We start from the raw sequence: 18,766 nt of genomic DNA, 5'->3' as shown, positions 1-18,766 counted from the left end.
CACTATGAAGTTACCGAGGTACTGAAGGGAAAAACTGCCCCCTGCTGGTCTTGAAATTATTGCAAATCACATGTCAAGTTAACATAACAATGTCAGCTGATTTAAGGAGCATACAACCTGTACGAAACATATGAACAAAACTAATGAAAGTAGCTGTTTATTGGCAGCAAAAATGTACCAACCTTCTGGACTGTTACAGATCATGTGCACTGTTCATTATATTTTACACCAGACTGGGAAGTGTTGGGGATCCTTCTCTTACCACTTATACTTCTTCCAGACCCATCTTGCATTTATTTACTAATTCCATTTCAGGATTAAATTCTATTCACCGCCCTTCAGCCTACCTGACCAGCCTGCCAACTATTGTGCTATAGTTTCTCCTCCTTGTTATTTATTATACCACCAATATTGCCATTATTTACAAACTTATTGATCATAGTCCCTACATTCACATCTAAATCATTGATGTACATTACAAAACAGCAGGTGACCTAACTATGAACTCTATGGTCTATTACTGGACATAGGGTGTTTTTTGTGTGGAAGCCTATGATCATCACCCACAGCTTCCTGCCACTAAGCAAATTTTGGACCAATTTGCCAAATTGCCCTTGTTATGCAATAATTTATTTTTCATTGTCAGTTACACAGTCAATGCACTATGTTGTATATTGAACTGCATATTAATTTTATTAAGAAATGAATTTTTAACAAACCTGATGCTGAATATTTATTTCATCCACCAACTAGGAAGACAAATCAAAGCTACAAAGCAACTTGTATTTGAACTGCATTTGAATTAAAATAATGAAACATCCAAGGTGCCTCTTAGGAAAACTGTAAAACAATGGCTCACAAAATTAAGGCTGGTGGGAAGTGGCTCTTTAGTGATAAATAATTGGTGAACCCTTCCCCTCTCTCACCTCAATTCTGGCTTGTGCACTGTCAATTATAACTACTCTGAGATGGAAATGTGTTGCTGGAAAAGCGCAGCAGGTCAGGCAGCATCTAGGGAACAGGAGAATCGACGTTTCGGGCATTAGCCCTTCTTCAGGAATGAGGAAAGTTGGTCCAGCAGGCTAAGATAAAAGATAGGGAGGAGGGACGTTGGAAATGTGATAGGTGGAAAGAGGTCAAGGTGAGGGTGATACTGGGGTGGGGGCGGAGAGGTCGGGAAGAAGATTGCAGGTTAGGAAGGCGGTGCTGAATTTGATGGATTTGACTGAGACAGGCTGGGGGGAGGGGAAATGAGGAAACTGGTGAAATCCGAATTCATCCCTTGTGGTTGAAGGGTTCCTAGCCGGAAGATGAGGCGTTCTTCCTCCAACCGTCGTTTCGCTGTGGTCTGACGATGGAGGAGTCCAAAGACCTGCATATCCTTGGTGGAGTGGGAGGGGGAATTGAAATGTTGAGCTACAGGGTGGTTGGGTTGGTTGGTCCAGGTGTCCCAGAGGTGTTCTCTGAAACGCTCCGCAAGTAGGCGGCCTGTCTCCCCAATATAGAGGAGGCCACATCGGGTGCAAAGGATGCAATAGATGATATGTGTGGAGGTACAGGTGAATCTGTGGCGGATATGGAAGTTTCCTTTGGGGCCTTGGAGGGAGGTGAGGGGGGAGGTGTGGGCACCCGGACCAACCAACCCAACCACCCTGTAGCTCAACATTTCAATTCCCCCTCCCACTCCACCAAGGATATTATGGTCTTTGGACTCCTCCATCGTCAGACCACAGCGAAACGACGGTTGGAGGAAGAACGCCTCATCTTCCGGCTAGGAACCCTCCAACCACAAGGGATGAACTCGGATTTCACCAATTTCCTCATTTCCCCTCCCCCCAGCCTGTCTCAGTCAAATCCATCAAATTCAGCACCGCCTTCCTAACCTGCAATCTTCTTCCCGACCTCTCCGCCCCCACCCCAGTCTGACCTATCACCCTCACCTTGACCTCTTTCCACCTATCACATTTCCGACGCCCCTCCCCCAAGTCCCTCCTCCCTATCTTTTATCTTAGCCTGCTGGACCAACTTTCCTCATTCCTGAAGAAGGGCTAATGCCCGAAACGTCGATTCTCCTGTTCCCTAGATGTTGCCTGACCTGCTGCGCTTTTCCAGCAACACATTTCCATCTCTGATCTCCAGCATCTGCAGACCTCACTTTCTCCTATAACTACTCTGACATTGGTGTTAATCCTAGGTCCAAAACTCTGGAATATCTCCCTCCCCCCAATCACGTTTTCCATTCTCTAACTCTCATTCGTCTTTTTAGGTGCTTAAAACATCCCTCTTTGATAAAGCTTTTTGTGCCTCATCCCCACCCAACAACCCTTCCCAATAAACTCTGCAACATTTTGTCTCTTCCTGCTTTGAGGTTCCACACAGCTTCCTGAACCCGAACTCTAAGACTTACAAACTGGGGTCTGTTTGTACTTCCAATTCTAGGAGGCCTTGAACTACAGAATATTACCACTGCACCACAAAAACCATACCCTGTAGCTCAGAAACTGAGCCGAATTAGCTCTTTCGTGGTATGCTTAAAAAGCCGTTCATAATTTCCTGTGCGCTGTTGAGCTAATCAAAAAAGGTGATTTTGTTGAATGCACCTGCTACATTTTTCACCAAATATATTAACATGTAGAGTGCACTAAGAGCCTTACAATTTTAGTCCACACATTTGGAATGGCATCAATAAACAAGTTTGAGTTTTGATAGGCTGATGCTATAATTTCTTGAACCCTGACTTTTTTTCCTGCACGCCAAATAAACTGATAACAACTCTTAAATGAGGAAAAATGGAGAACTAGAATAGGAATTACTAATACTATTTAACAGTTCATTTTCACTGTAGTGGTGTCTGGAACCTGTCAACTAACTGGAGCTTCAGTGCCTGGATAAAGTATAAACCCAAACTATTTACAAACAAATTACAAACATTTTTAAAAATTGCTTCTTTTGAGACTTAGCATGACTGTACCCTCGACATGCATCTTAGGCAATTCTCACATTATAGCATGGAGACATGATTTCCCCAAACCAGCAGATATGGCTCATTTTACAGTACACAAATTTCAAATTATTGTGATTGTGGCCCCTAAACATCCCAATATTCTATTTGCCCATTAAAACAAAGTCTGGCAATTATACAATGATCACAGACTACTGCTCAGAATTGCTTAAATGGAAATATGAACAATGTTATCATACTGAGTTCCAAACTAGAGAGAGGAGAAACAGGAAATCCAGACAAAGTAAAACTGACATCAGGTTTGTTGGCAAGATTTCCATCTAAGAAAATATAGTTAGGGTAACAGAGAAGTTAATGTATTCAAAGGGTCTCTGTCACCTTTTTAGACTTGATTATACTCTCCAGGCAAATTATTAAAATTTGAACACAAACTTAAAATTTGATGCACCTTACACTATAGACCAGTATTTATTCACAAAACGCAAGTATTGACATTCGTTAATGAATTATTCTTTTACTTAAAAGGTAATCATTTGTATAGTCTTGAACAGGAAGGGTTTGGAATAGGAGAAGGTTAATTTACGATATCTGGTTGGCATGGATGGATTGGACCAAAGGATCTGTTTCCATGCTGTACACCTCGAATATTCTAATAATGTACTAGGGAACCTGTTGCTACAACTCTTGTTGGCCAGACTGGGCCAGAAACTGCTTTAAATTTTTACATAAAATGCGGCATTATATGTAAAATTTTGACATTTAGGAAGTCATCCTGATGTGGAATAGTTCAGACAATCTAATCAAATCTGTAAGAGACAAGTTTTAAAAAATGCCAGTTGACATTGTAAAATTACGAATAGATTCCTTCATGACATCGTCAAAGCATCCACATAGTCAGAATGTATTATGTATTCTCATGTGTTTGCCAATGGCAAGGATGGAAAATATCTTTAAAAAGTACTAGAATGTCATGTGCATCGAGATAGAAAAATTCAAGTAACCTTACATTAAAAAAGGTTAATTTCCATTATCCTAAATTATTCAAAAAATGAATAATGCTTTAATTGAAGATTGTTAATTTAAATTCATAGTTTGTAAGCTAGATTAAAATCAAGCCATAAACTTATTTCATCTATGCTAATGTTAGATCAATTACACTTGACAAATCATAAATTTTGATAGTTTAATATAATATGGAATGGGACAAGCCTACTGAGCCACAAACTAATTTTGCATTGTACTATTTTTCTAAAAAAAATGAAAACTGTAAACAAGGTAAACAATGTGACACTTCAAATAAGAATGTATGGGTGGTATTTAATGGGGTCTGTAAGAGCAGGAAAGATGTTAAGTGTTGGGACTTAATTAGGTGGGAGCTGAAAACTCAAATTTCGAAGGTAACAACAATGACTGCAGGAATGATGAAGGGCTTTTGCCCGAAACGTCGACTTTACTGTTCCTCGGATGCTGCCTGAACTACTGTGCTCTTCCAGTACCACTAATCCAGAACTCAATTTTGAAGTTGAGCTGAGTTTGAAAGATAAAATGGGAGTCAAGTCAGTCCAGTGGCTGATACTTGGAAGGGCGGCAGTGACCTGTTTACCATGCATTCGCGTACCACGAATACCCAATAATTCAGACACACAACAAATTCAGTGTCACCTTCAAGATTAAGTCAGTGATGCACAGGAAACTCATGCTTCCTGTTTTCCCCGATAACTTAAAATTGGCACAAACCAGGCAAGGTTGTTCAATTTCAAATATTGCATCAATTGGACTGGGAGACGATGGGTTTTATACTAGGATCCTAAAGGAAGGGGGGATGGGTAGGTGGGCAGAGACAAGGTGGCGTCTGAAAATTGTTCTCTTGACAGGTCCCTGGCAATATTCTTATCCTCTGTCTAAGGAAGGTAGTTGCACCTCACGTGACAGTTCAACAGTCAAGGAAAGGACCTTGACTTTGATGTAGAACAGGTCAAGCTACAGGGCAGTGTTCATATCCATTGACATGGTTACTAAAATAAATGCTATCTTGCTGAAGAAGGGGTTCAAACATTTTTAAAAATTGCTTCTTTTGAGACTTAGCATGACTGTACCCTCGACATGCATCTTAGGCAATTCTCACATTATAGCATGGAGACATGATTTCCCCAAACCAGCAGATATGGCTCATTTTACAGTACACAAATTTCAAATTATTGTGATTGTGGCCCCTAAACATCCCAATATTCACCTCGCAGGAAGTCAACTTGTTTTGGGATGAGGCCACTCAGAAATAAGAGAAGGCCTGGTTGAGAGGGCTATGCCTTCTGATTGAACAGTGACAGATCCTCTCAGAATGAAGGGCACTTAAATAGAAATGCTGCTTTCATTGCTTGCCTTCTTCACACAGTTCACTTTATGGATCTACAATGGGTGTAACAAATAGTTTTGCAACCTTCAGAACTTGAGGAGGATCTTGGTCACAAAACGACATGGACCTCCGAATCATTAGCTGGCACCAGATAAGGACAAGGGAAAACAGGAGGAAACAAACCTGGTTTTCATTGTTAAAGAGCATAAGAGATTAGATTCCCTACAGTGTGGAAACAGGCCCTTCGGCCCAACAAGTCGACACCGACCCTCTGAAAAGAAACCCACCCAGACCCATCCCCCTACATTCACCCGATGAATGCAAAACATTGTCCTGCATCAGTGTGTGCTCAAAATGTGAACTAACTACGGACAAAATTCTGACAGGCACTGTTAAAAATGGCTGAAGTTTTCTCAACAGATAGTTACTGACCTGTGTGTGCTTCACAGTAGGACCCTAGTACCTAAAATTCTACATCAATTGCTCATTTCACAAGCTGCACAACGATTTGTGGCATTTCACAAGCTGCAACACATGGGTGCAAATGGGACATAAATTCATTGGCCCTTCTGAACAGGGCATTTATTATCAGGTTTTCAATTGATGCTGATAGCCAGGCCAGAAGAATGTTTGGCTTTAGTGCTAGCACCATCCCATCAAGTAAATTGATCACATTGTCATGTGTCCATAGATTGGCTAATTGCATTTGTAAGTCAGAAGCAGTTTCACTTCCTTGAACATTCAAAATTGTAAGGCTGATCAAATTAGTAAGCAGCTGTGTTCTCATTTCACAGGAGCCATCATGAAGCACACATTAGGGAATTCCCAGCTGCCCAGAAATTGAGGCCTGCCTCACAATGAGTGAGAAAGGCTATGCCCTCAGAATGTGGGGGTAGCACCATTCTCTTCCCAAGCCCTTCAGAGAAGCATTGAAATATTGCATTCTGCTCAACAAATACAAACATTGAGCACACAATCAAATTGCTCAAAATATGCTTCAATTTCTCAACTGGCCTGGCAGAACTGACATGTGCCACAGAGTGTCAAGGATTGTTGTTGTTTGTTATGTCTCTCAAATAGGGTACTGCAAAGGAAAAAATTGACAATCAAGGACACAGAGTCACTGAGAACCACCTCAAATGAGGATGACCAGGAGAAATATGAAGTAGTCACATAACTTGCTGCAGCTCTACTAGATGCCAGAGCTCGGAGAAAGCGAAGACTGCAGATGCTGGAGATCAGAGTCGAGAGTGTGGTGCTGGAAAAGCACAGCCAGTCAGGCAGCATCCAAGGAGCAGGAGAATAGACATTTTGGGTATAAGCCCTTCATCAGGAAGCCATTCCTGATGAAGGGCTTATGCCCGAAACTTCAATTCTCCTGCTCCTCAGATGCTCCAGGGCTGTCAGGAACTATTTTGTGTTCAATCATTTTGATAAGTCATGAAAATCGAATGCACTGCACTGATCCCTGCCCAAGGATATCAGCTTTGCTCTGATACTCAAATCAAATGAGGCATCATGAGTACTCTGTCTGCTCCTTATCACATTATCAAGGCCATACTCGAACAAGCAGCACATCAATTTTGCAATTGGCAGAGACCCCAGCTAATCTGCTTGACAAGGTCTTTTAAGGAGAGGCCAACAGATGGTGCATGTGTTGTCTTTTCATATTTCCTGCTATAGGCTCTGATTTATATTCTCATTACCATCAAATAAAGACTGACGTTTAATTCACTGGCACATTGTTGTCCACACAGGTGAAATGCCATTCAGTTCCTTTTGAGCAGCAAGGAATGCCAAACATGAAGTGTGACAGCACAATCCCAACAAGTGCATAATGCATACAGTAGCAATGATGTCAACGGCATTCACTGTAATATCTACACATGTATCCCATAACAATGTCTTAGCACCCATGTCACCATTGTGCCTTCAGTGGCTGATTTTTCTTTAATGACTATTATGGCATTTTGTGACCTCAATATAAGGTTTCAACTTTGTTACAGTTCAGCCCAACCTGTTTTTTCAAGAGTTAACTGCAATATGAACAAATAATTGATTTAAATAACCTCTTCTCATATCCCTATACTACACTTCCTCCATATTGATCTATTCAATCAAACTGTTACTGTTAATAATTTCCACTTCAACAAATATGAGTATAGAATACAGCAGGTAGAATATAGCAACTGCAGTTCCTTATCGGTCACATTGATTACATTCTCAAGACAAGTCCAGCTTGGAAGCGCCTTTTGAAATCCATGCTGGCTACTTCATTACGGCTTCACCCAGATACGCATTTTCATTGTCAAAACTGCTTTTTGAAAAATCTACAATTTATGGTATTGCCCTTTATTGCTCCATTGCGGTTTCAGTAACTTCTGTGGCTTCAGTAACGTATCACCTTTCAGAATGTGTAAACTGTTTTAATTAATATTTCACAAAGTACACAGGTACTTTCCATTTCAAAGACCAGTTTATGACCGTGAATGCAAGCATTTTAAAAATGCTATTACTGGGAGCTCATTATTATGTAATTAATTAGAAGGGAGCAAAAAAAGTGCAGGCCCAATTGCAAGCAGGATAATACTCTTGAACCCAAAATGAAACTTTCACAAATAGAAATTTTGTACATGAGAAAAAACAGTAATGCTTTTATAGCCCGCAGTACATCCCATTAATCGAATAGTCTTGCAGTTATTAAACCCAAAACTTGTTCTTTTAATTTCTCCAATAAAGGACTACTTTTCATGGCATAATCTCCAGAATTTATTAACATCTTCGAAGGAGTGATTGCAGATCTTTCTTCCCATCACAGCAAACATTTGCATGAAGCAATACCCATTGTAACTAAAATAATGCTTGTTGTGGTTGGGATGAACATTTCAGGGGAAGAATAAGCACAGGACAAATGCAATGATTAAAATGTTTGAGAGATAAATTTCAAGAAACAGGAGTAAAACTTGATATGGCTGCTGATGAAATACGGGCTCACAAGTTATTAAACAAAATAATCGGAAGTACTACAGTAATTGGCCTAACCAATGCTGACATTCCACTTGAAAACAAATTAAGAACAAAGTAACTAAATTAGAGATGCCATGCCAGGCATAATGGGGATGCTTGTGGACCCACTGTAATTCATAGTGACTACATCTGTAGCTGGTGTTGGTTGCTTGAGGAAGTGTGTATGGTGGGGGTGGGATTAGTTTCCTAGACACTGTTCCAGGAGGCACCCCTAACATTAACTAAGATTCACAAATTTGGGAGTGCCCAAGGACAGGAAGGTGTGACTATGAAGAAGGTAGGTAGAAGGATAGTGTCAAAGAAGCCTCAGCCCTTGAGCTTGGTCTAACAGGTTTGAGATTCTTGCTCCCTGTGTGGGTGAATGAAGGCTGTAGGGAGGATGAGCAAACTGACCATAGCACTGTGACACAGGGAGCCATTCAAAGGGGACAGCTATGTAAAGGGGACAGTTATGAGAAGAGAAGAGGGGCAGTCAACACAAGACTGAGAGTGTTGTACTTAAATGCATGCAGTATGGGAAACAAGGTAAATGAGCTTGTAGCACAGATTGAAATTGACAGGTACAATGATGTGAGCATCACAGAGATGTGGCTTTAATCTAAACTGGGCACTGAATATCCAAGGATACACATTCCATTGAAAGAACATGCAGATGGGAAAGGGGGTGGGATTGTCTTGTTAGTAAGAAATGAAATTAAAATTATAGGCAGAAGTAATATAGAGTAGGAAGAAATAGAATCTGTGGGGACAGAATGGGGGACCACAAAGGAAAAAAGACTCTGATGGGAGTTGTGTACAGGTCTCCCAACAGTGGTCAGGATGTGGGGAAGAAAATAAATCAGGATTTTAAGAAAGACATTATTACAATAAGCAATCATTGGGTCTTCAATACACAGGTGGACTAAGAAAATCAGCTTGGGAGCAGATCTTAAGAAATTTGTGGATTGTCTACAGGACGAATTTTTTTGGAGCAGCTTGTGGTACTTGGAAACAGGCAATGCTGGATTTGGTGATGTGTGATGAGGCAGACTTGATTAGCAAGCTTAATGTGAAGGAGAAAGTTCTGAAGGTGGATAAATCACACAGACCAGATGGACTGGTCATATATGGTTATATATGATTATAACCAGTAGTTCTACAGCAGATAACAGAAGCATTGGTTGTGATCTTCGAAAGAATCACTGAAGTCAGAGAGGGTCCCAGAAGACTGGAAAATGGCTAAAGTAACATCCCTGGTTTAGGTAGGGAGGGAGGCAGAAGACAGGAAACTATAGGTCAGTTAGCCTGGCCTTGGTCATTGGTAAGATTTTAAAGTCCATTACTAATGATGAGAATACATGGAACTTGGAAGTGCATCGTAAAATAGGTCTGAGTCAGCATGGTTTCAAAAGTAGGTCATGCTTGACAAATCTGTTAGAATTCCTTGGAGCAGAGGCTGAGGAGTGATCCTATAGAGGTCTATAAGATCATGAGGGGCATAGAGAGAGTGAATAGCTGAAGTTGTTTTCCCAGGGGAGGGCAGCCCAAACTAGAGGGCATAGGTTTAAGGCGAGAGGGGAAAGATTTAAAAGGAACCTGAAGGCAACCTTTTACGCAGAGGGTGGGTGGCGTGTGTATGGGACAAGCTGTTAGAGGTGATGGTGGAGGCTGGTACAATTTCAACACTTAAAATGTATCTGGATGGGTACATGAATAGATATAGGTTTAGACAAATATTTGCCAAACGCTGGCAGATGGAAGTGGATCAGTTTAGGATATCTGTTCGGCGTGGATGAGTTGGATCAAAGGGTCTGTTTCTATGCTGTGTAACTGATTCTGAGGTAATGAGCAAGTTAGATAAAAGGTAGCCATGTATTTGGATTTCCAGAAGGCCTTTGACAAGGTGCCATCTAGGAAGCTGCTGAATAAGCCCATATTGGGGTAACATATTGACAGGATCAAGGATTGACTGATTGGCAGAAGGCAGACAGAAGGGATCAATGGGATTTTTCTCAGGATGGAAGTCAGAGACTAGTGAGATTCCACAGTTGGGAACACAACTATTCATGTTATGCATTAATGATCTGGATGAAGGAACTGGGGGCGTTATTGCTAGGTTTGCTGATGACACAAAGCTAGGTAGAGGAACAGGCGGTGTTGAGGAAGTAATGAGGCTGCAGGACTTGGTCAGGCTAGGAGAGTGGGCAAAGAAGTGGCAGACGGAGTACAACGTGGGAAGGTGTCAGTTTATGAGCTTTGGTAGGAATAGCGGCCGGACTATTTTCTAAATAGGAAAGGCTTTCGAAATCTGAAACACAAAGGGACTTGAGAATTTTATTCGGTATCCTCTTAAAGTAAACATGCAGGTAGTTAGAAGACAAATGATATGTTGGTATTCACTTCAAAAGGGCTAGAATACAACAACAGAAATGTACTGCTGAGACTGTTTCAGAATATTTAGCAGATTGGGCCCCATATCTAAGGGGAGGATGTGCTGACATTAGAGCGGGTCCAGAGATGCTAGAGACAATTGAAAAGGCTTATCATATGAGGAGTGGTTGAAGACTCTGGGTCTGCACTCGATGGAGTTTAGAAGGATGGGAAGGATCTGACTGAAACTTGCAGAATAATGAGGGGCCTGGATAGGGTGGATGTGGAGAAGATGTTTTTATTACTAAGAGAGACTAGGACCCAAAGGGATAGCCTCAGAACGAAGGGACTAAGATGAAGAGGAATTTCTTTACCCGGAAGAAATATGAAACTCATTGCCAGAGAGGGCTGTGGAGACCAAGTCATTGGGTGTCTTTGAGACAAAGATAGATAGGTTCTTGATTAGTAAGAGCATAACAGGGTTAAGGGAAGAAGGTAAGAGAATGGTTGAGAAACATATCAGCCACAATGGAATGTTGGAACAGACACAATGGCTAATTCTGCTCTTGTGTCCTATTGGTCTTGAAGAGGCATAGAAAACCAATGCAGATAAGATTTATAAAAATTGCAGATTTGCAAAGATTTATATTGGAAAATAAGGTTTGAGGCAATCAGATTGAGGCAAGACAGATTTTGATCAGGCAGATCCAATTTAATTGGTTGACAAGTTAAAAATAAACACACAAATATTCAAGAACATCAAAACAACAAACTGGGTGTGGCAATAGTTTTTCTTTCAAAAAATACCAAGCAAATGCAGGTGGATATTTGGCTCCAGAATGTTCTTTCATAAAGGATCCTGGAAGCAGAACCTACAAGTACTGTTTAGGTCACATTTCAGATGAAAATGAGAATAAGCTTGGCTCTCCAGGTGGAGCTTGTCCTGCATTTGAGCAAAAAACAATGTGTGCCCTTGGCACACAATGGTAAGTTCACTTGTTATTCAACTGTTCTAATTTTGAAGCTGCACACATAACTTGGAACAAAGTAATTTTTATTTGCTTTCTGGCAACAGAAATTGGAAACAAACTACTGTGCAGCATTAACTGCAGATTTTTCAAAAATTCTCAAATGCCCCTCACATTCCAGAATTTAAGGAATTATTTCACTCATGTAACATCTATCTCTCCACTTGTTTCCTCCACATCTCTAAGTTAATGCTCTGATCGTATGAAATGTAGTGCATATTACTACAATGATGTATTAATTCATTTATTTATTTTAACTGTAGTGAGTCTTTCGGTATCACAATGATTATTTTTTAAAATGGACCTGGTATTATCTTTACTTAAAGAATTGGACATATCTTGTGCCAGAGATCGACAAACCAAGATGAACAAAAGTTTAAATATTAACTAAGATATATATTCAGCATACTTTTCTCTGTGAGAGTTGATAATTCTACAGAAAGTGCCCATCACATTTTCTGATCTGTTCAAGTAATAGATTCAAAATATATGTAGATAGGAAGAAGAGTCATATTGGACCAAAACGTTAACAGTTTTTCTCTCCACACATGCTCCCAGACTTGCTGAGTTCCTTCAACACTTTTTTAAAAATTTCAAAGTTTCCAGCATCCGCAGTATTTTGATTTTATTTGAGAACTAAACAACTTGTGGTTTCAGAGTCAGCAATCAGGATACTAGCACCTGAAAATCGAATCACTTAATATTTGACTGATTTTTTGCATCAGTCATGGATCCCCAAGTTTCCCTACAGTATCACATTTCAAACATTTGACATTGAATTCACAAAATGCACTTTAGAAAGGACACTTAAATATTTAAAAGCTTTTGCAACAAACAGAAACATGCTTAGCAACAGAAATAAAAGGAATCAAGGGAAGTCATTCAGAAAATCCTAGGTAGCTGATCCCAGACAACTGAAAGTTCAAAGACTAAAAGATAGAATGAAGGGAAGGAGGATGTCAATAAAGCATTCATTTTGGCATGCACATACAGCTATTCTTGAGGTCAGAATAAGTCAAGGATAAAGATTTGTAAACGTTGACAAGGGCTTTCAATTCAAAATTTGGGGGCGAAGTGGCCAATTGCATGCAGTAAGGATGATATTTGTGATTGAGAATGAGGATTCGACTTTGAAAAGAAAGGTCCAGAGTAGCTTGCAAATAGAGGATTCAGCCTGGAAATAGTGAACTCACGAGAGCGAAGTAGGTTAGGAGTGGAGCAAAACAAGGCAGAGCAAGCCATACCAGAGATGCTAACAGTCTCGATAGTAAACTGTGAAAATGAAATGCTGTGCTCAGGATCAAACAAGACATCAACCCAATTCAATAAACACACGTGTACAAGAAACAAACGCAATGTCAGAGAAAATTCTGATTTATCCTGCAATATCATCAGGGTGTTCGCATCTCCGATTACGTTCTGCCTCCAGTTGTCCTCAACTTTACACATCATTTACGTCTGCTAAGTTTTACCCACAAGAAAATATAAAGTTCGGTTTGGTACTAGAAACCAGAATTTACCTAAATCGAGCAGGCGACAGGGGCGTCGGTGGAAACATTCCGGGTTCAAATGAATCAAAATACGTCAATGTCCACGAGAAACTACAACACGACAAACCAGCCATCAAAGCCAAAACCAACGAACTCCAAAGGCCTGAAAAAAAAAGCTCAGTTATAGAAAGTAACATAAACACGGGCGGCATATTTAAAACGAACGGCAACTTCAGAAGATACATTACCTAAAATGCCAGTCTTAACGCCATCCTCACTGTTTTCTCTGTCCCAGCGCAAATCTGCAACCACAATTCAGGTCATTTTAAATGAAAGTTGAACAGTTAGCAAAGTTGCAAAAGTTTCCCCAAGAGCCAGCTGAAGAGCCACCAAGTACCTTTGAAGATTAAATACATGACCGCGAGAAGAAAGGCAATGAACGATATCACAACGATACAACACAGCATTGAGCAGAGTCGGGCCGGCCACTTCTTACTCCGGGGGTTGCTGTAGACGGTGGGAGACAGTAACCGGCTTGGCCTCGTGCCGTGACTCTGCAGGGCCACGGCCTCCTTCGCGGAGTCTGTCTGTGAACGAACGCCAGGCGTCTCGACGCCTCCCGGCTCACACACCATCAGCTCCCCTCCATCTGACCAGAGGCCGGCGGGCGTCGAGAACATCCCGTCCCGCTTCAAGAACCGCGGCATCTATTATCGCCCGAACTACCAGCAGGGAGCAGCGGATCCCTCTCGCACATAAACGGGACAAATACTCCCGCCGACAACCGGAATCGCTTTCCCGCCTCCCCCTCTCTCTCCAACTCTCTGTCCAACCAACCGAAAGGTGAAAAAGTCCCACCGCCATCCTTTTGCTTTGATCCAATCAAGATACGATCTCCGGGAGGGCGGGGAGAGGTGTGTCCAGTTTACGGCATATGGTTGGTGAGGCGTATTGTCACTCTGTGAAAAGGGTGGGAATGAATGGCAGTTCTCGTGCCTGATAGGTTTATATTGCTGTCACTCAGGGTGATGGGCGGAGAAATCACTCTACAGTATCTGATTGGCTAATTGTCTGTCACTCTGCGTGAAGAGGTTCTATTGTCTGGTGAATGGCGCTATCATCCAGTACGAAGGAGTGGGGATGAATTATATCCATCATTTGATTAGTTAACGGCGTGGTCACCAAGTGCGAGGGCGGGGTTAAACAATTCTCTGCGTCCGATAGGTGAAGAGGGCTATCACTCAGTGCGTGCGGTCGACGAGCCTATCACCTTTGACCCTTGCCCCTTTGCTGGGCTGAGCCAGTCGAATCGCGTGCCGCTGTTACTGCGGGTCGTGTGGGCCGCGCCGGAGCGGATCGGAGACGAGAAACATGGTGAGTGCGGGAACAGCAGCGAACTGAGACGCCCTTTTATTGCTGTCGAGTCCGTGGTGAGAGAGGTTCGCCTTTCCCGAGCCCTGCCTCCATGACTGGGCGGGGATGGCTGCCGCCACCGGCGACCGGGCTTCCTCTCTGTGACTGGGCCGCACAGCGACCTCTGCAAGATGGGCGCGTGTTGTGAGAGGCGGCTGGATGATGGCCTGATGGATGGATGGATGGATGGATGGATGGTTGGTTGGTTGGTTGGTTGGATGGATGGAGGGCGGGCGGGCGTTTGGAAACCGCGGAGGAACTTCACCGATCACACGGTGTGTCCATTCTTCTTGGCGGAACCGGTGGTGGCGCGGTGCTTCCGAGTTTAAAAAGCGTCAAAGTGTTTCCGTGCAATTATGAATGAATGGACGAATCGGCTGGGAGGATGAAAGTCGCAATTGGTTTACATCGATCAGGATTACACTGTTGTACAGAAATCTAGAATGTGTTCTCAGCCGTCTGTCGTGCATTAAATGAAAATACACACGTTAACAACATGGCGTGCCCCATCATTCCCTCAAAGTGACTAAAAGAAGCCAGGTGATATTAGATTCGTGCAAAAGGAAAATGTGTTGATCGTACTATCCTGATTGCTCAGTGGTAAATTCTGATTAAACATATTTAAAATTAATTTTTGAAAATGCAGTAATGAATCTACTGGCAACAAGAAATGTATGGGAACTTCCGATATGGTTTTATTGAGTTTACTGTTGCAAAATAATTTTCATGCATACTCCAACTTATTGTATTGCACTGAACAAACATATAATTAGGACGTACATTTGCGTGAATCATACTATTGGAGATAAATGTGCAGCTAGATATATTGCATACACATGAATGAATGTTTATAATATATATTGCCAACCCACTTATTTTGCCCAGTCATTGGCATCTGCTTTCTCAACTGCCTGGGCTCAGTGCTTTGGAATTTCTTCTGTTTGCTTTTTCACCTCTCACTGCCTTAGATCGTAGAATCATAGCACTTCATAGAATTCCTACAATGTGGAAGCAGGTCATTTGGCCCACTGAGTCAACACTGATCCTTTGAAGAACATCCTATCCAGACCCATCCCCCTACCCTGTAACTCCGCATTCACCATGGCTAATCCACATAGCCCACATATTCTTGGATAGTATAGGCAATTTAGCATTGCCAATCCACCTGCACGTTTTAGGATTGTGGAAGAAAATTGGACCATCTGGGGAAACCCATGTATTCACTGGGGAGAATATGTAAATTACACACTTGCCTGAGGGTGGAATTGAACCCTGGTCTCTGGCACTGTGAGGCAACAATGCTAATCACTGAGCCACTTTGCCACCCTTGTTTTCAAAACCGAACTGTTTGATCTCTGGTCCTAACGTCTACCTTTAACTTGATGTTCATTTTTGTCTGATAAGCTTGCACTTGTGGCTTTAGGGTTGCTTGCTATATTACATGTACTACATAAAATCAGGGTGCTGTAATATTGCTACTTTAGCATTTAGATGTTTATATTAATCAGTCCAATGAAACAACCAGATCTGTTAAGATATTGCCCAATATTTTTCCATGCAGAGCACTGTCATTTTTTAAAAAAGTATAAATGCAAGACAAGTTGTGTTACTATGTGCATTTATGCTGTATCTCTCTTAAAGTGATACAGAACAGGAAGGTTATTTAACTGAACATCCATCCAAGATAGATCTAAAATTTCCTCATTGCAACATGCAATTCATTCTTAAATAGTATTATGGTTTTGATATCTTGACAAAGTGGTTGGAGGTAGTTCAATGTTTTATAAAAAGAAGTCATCCACATAATAAATGACCTAAATTGGTGCTTTGCTAATTTCCACCCATCACACTTATAGTCTTGTGACAACAAGAGGCTCTTTGCTCCAAGTTGTAAATGAGTGATTTAATTTAGTGTAATAGAGAACAATCCCAGCTTCTCCAACCTATCACTACACATAAGATCTCTCATCCCTTGAACCATTGTGCATTCTCTCAACTTGCATCCTGCCTAAAGTTTGGTGACCAGAACTGGATGCAATCTGATACGTGTGACTGAACTGGAGGTGGGGCAGCATGGTGGCACAGAGGTTAGCACTGTTGCCTCACAGTGCCCGGAACCCAGGTTACATTCCAGCCTTGCGTGAATGTGTGGAGTTTACACATCCTCCCAATGTCTGTGTGGGTTTCCTCTAGGTGCTCCAGTTTCACCCCCATAGTCCAAAGATGTGCTGGTTTAGATGAATCAGCCATACTGAATTACCCATAGTGCCCAGGGATATGCAGGTTAGTTGGATTAGCTGCGGTAAATGCAGGGTTGCATGGGTACGGTGGCTCTGGGTGGGTGCTCTTCAGAGAGCCGATGTGGATCAATGGTCCAAATGGTCTGCTTCCACACTAGGGATTCCATGATTTATAAAGGTCCACGATTATGTGCCTGTTTCTCTATTTATTTATTCCAGTTGTTGAGGAAAAACATTGCATTTGTAACTCTGAAAGCCATTCTCTCACTTAGGCTAATGTAGTTGGTGTAAACTACATTAGCTGTCTTTAGTTGTCATGATTGAGTATGGAGAACACAACTAGTTTGTAATCCCTCTATGGTTTCTTCATAATAAAAATGAAAGCTTCAAAAATTTTCTGATTCTTCATCATTCATCATTCATCATTTGACATCTCTGATTAATGTAAAGATTTCAGTGGAAATGTTTGAAGAATAACAGTGTCCTTGCCAGTATTCATTTCTTAAGCAACCACACGACAAATCTGATCATTCAAATTTGGCTATTAATTTGACCTTGCTGTGGGCAAAATGGCTGCCATATTTTTCTACATTTAAACAGTAATTATGTTTCTCAAGATATCAATTGACTACAAAGCACTTCGGAGTGTCTTGAAGAGCAGATAGTAGCACATTTAGTCCCTCAGATTTGTTCCAGTATTTCATTGAATCTGCATTTCAGCTCATTTTCCTACCTTTGCTGCATATCTAGTTATAGCCTTATTTCATAGAAATCTATATCCAGTGCTCTAATTGTTATAGCATCCAAACTCTGAGGAGACTTTCAATTTTTATTGTATTCATGTGAAACCCTGGCTAACTCAGCCCAAAATAGCCAAATGCCTCTGTTGTTTGGGATGGAGAATTCCAAGGATTCATAACCATTTGATATAGGAAAAAAAATGCTTCATCTCTGTCTTAAATCGGAATGCACTGATTTAGAAATGTTGACCCACCCCCACAGTTATAGATTGCCCAAGATGGGAAAGCACCCCTTTCAAAATCTATCCTTCAGTATAGTCTTTTTAGAACCTTAAATGTTTTAACACCATCATTATGACTTCTGATCTCCAGCAGTTATATGTACAGCTTTAGAACATGGGTCTTCTTGTCCATTAATCACAAAATGTTAGGCTGGTCCTATGATTAATTAAAAAGGCAAATGGAATGTTAGTGTTTTTTGCAAGGGGGTTACGTGTGAAAGCAGAGAAGACTTAATATGACTAGGATGAGTCCATACTTGGAGAGCAGCAACAGTTTTGATTCCTTACTTGAGGCTAGATATTTTTTAAACCACCTGTTTGGGATTGTTGTTACACACTTGGGGAGCAGTTGCAACTTGAACATGAGCCTCCTGACTTAGAGGTAGCAACTCTAAATCTCTACCACAAGATCCCTCTTGAGGGGTATACTTCGTGGAGACAGTTAGTGGAGATTCACTAAGTCGATTCCTGATACTAGGGCTTCCTGATAATGATAGATTGACTGATAATGTATTTTCTTAGCATTCAAGCCTCCTTACAAAGGTCCATTCTCTATTAGCCCTTTTAATTATTTGGGCTCTTAAATTGCTGCTGCACCAGGTTTATCAAAATTCAGATAATATTGTGAGTTATGTTTTTTTTGGATCCACAGTTACTTTGCAATAGGTAACAACACATTTTCATAGTTTTACCTGTTGTTTGACCAGTGACCTGGCTTGGTTCTTCCATAGTTAGCTTCACCTGGCAGGCTTTTTACTGTCTCAGCCAACTTGATGTGGTTTGGAAAAGTTTTGATAAGTGTAAATGATTTTATAACATTTTGCCAATTCATTGTTACTTTTTGAGTTTTAGCCTGTCCAGAGTTGAATTTCAAATATGGGAG

At 41.3% G+C, this 18,766-nt stretch overlaps 2 protein-coding genes across 10 annotated transcripts in view; one reads left to right on the top strand and one right to left on the bottom strand.

Moving 5' to 3' along the window:
• The window catches only part of arl6ip6 (ARF like GTPase 6 interacting protein 6), a 140,403-nt gene extending 126,346 nt beyond the window's left edge, over nt 1–14,057 (bottom strand). For 2 of the 5 annotated variants that reach the window (XM_043693771.2, XM_043693772.2), the window contains exons 1-3: nt 13,607–14,053; nt 13,458–13,511; nt 13,240–13,372 (exon numbers count right to left, since the gene is read on the bottom strand). In XM_043693771.2, the coding sequence (XP_043549706.1) occupies nt 13,240–13,372; nt 13,458–13,511; nt 13,607–13,916 (497 nt within the window). In that variant the 5' untranslated portion in view covers nt 13,917–14,053. Of the gene's footprint in view, nt 1–11,388; nt 11,664–13,239; nt 13,373–13,457; nt 13,512–13,606 lie in introns of those variants that run through there. The other 3 variants (XM_043693769.2, XM_043693773.2, XM_043693767.2) reach the window with 3 other exon arrangements.
• A 401-nt stretch (nt 14,058–14,458) lies between these two features.
• The window catches only part of prpf40a (PRP40 pre-mRNA processing factor 40 homolog A), a 70,115-nt gene continuing 65,807 nt past the window's right edge, over nt 14,459–18,766 (top strand). For 2 of the 5 annotated variants that reach the window (XM_043693762.2, XM_043693761.2), the window contains exon 1: nt 14,462–14,583. In XM_043693762.2, coding sequence (XP_043549697.1) covers nt 14,581–14,583 — 3 coding nt within the window. In that variant the 5' untranslated portion in view covers nt 14,462–14,580. Of the gene's footprint in view, nt 14,584–18,766 lie in introns of all 5 variants that reach the window. The other 3 variants (XM_043693759.2, XM_043693763.2, XM_043693764.2) reach the window with 3 other exon arrangements.

The sequence above is a fragment of the Chiloscyllium plagiosum genome, unplaced genomic scaffold (genome assembly GCF_037043375.1).
Source record: "Chiloscyllium plagiosum isolate Xiang-an unplaced genomic scaffold, Cpla_swu_hap1 HiC_scaffold_7, whole genome shotgun sequence".
NCBI classification, from domain to species: domain Eukaryota; kingdom Metazoa; phylum Chordata; class Chondrichthyes; order Orectolobiformes; family Hemiscylliidae; genus Chiloscyllium; species Chiloscyllium plagiosum.
The sequence above is the reverse complement of the archived record's forward strand: the minus strand, read 5'-3'. Positions and strand labels throughout refer to the sequence as shown.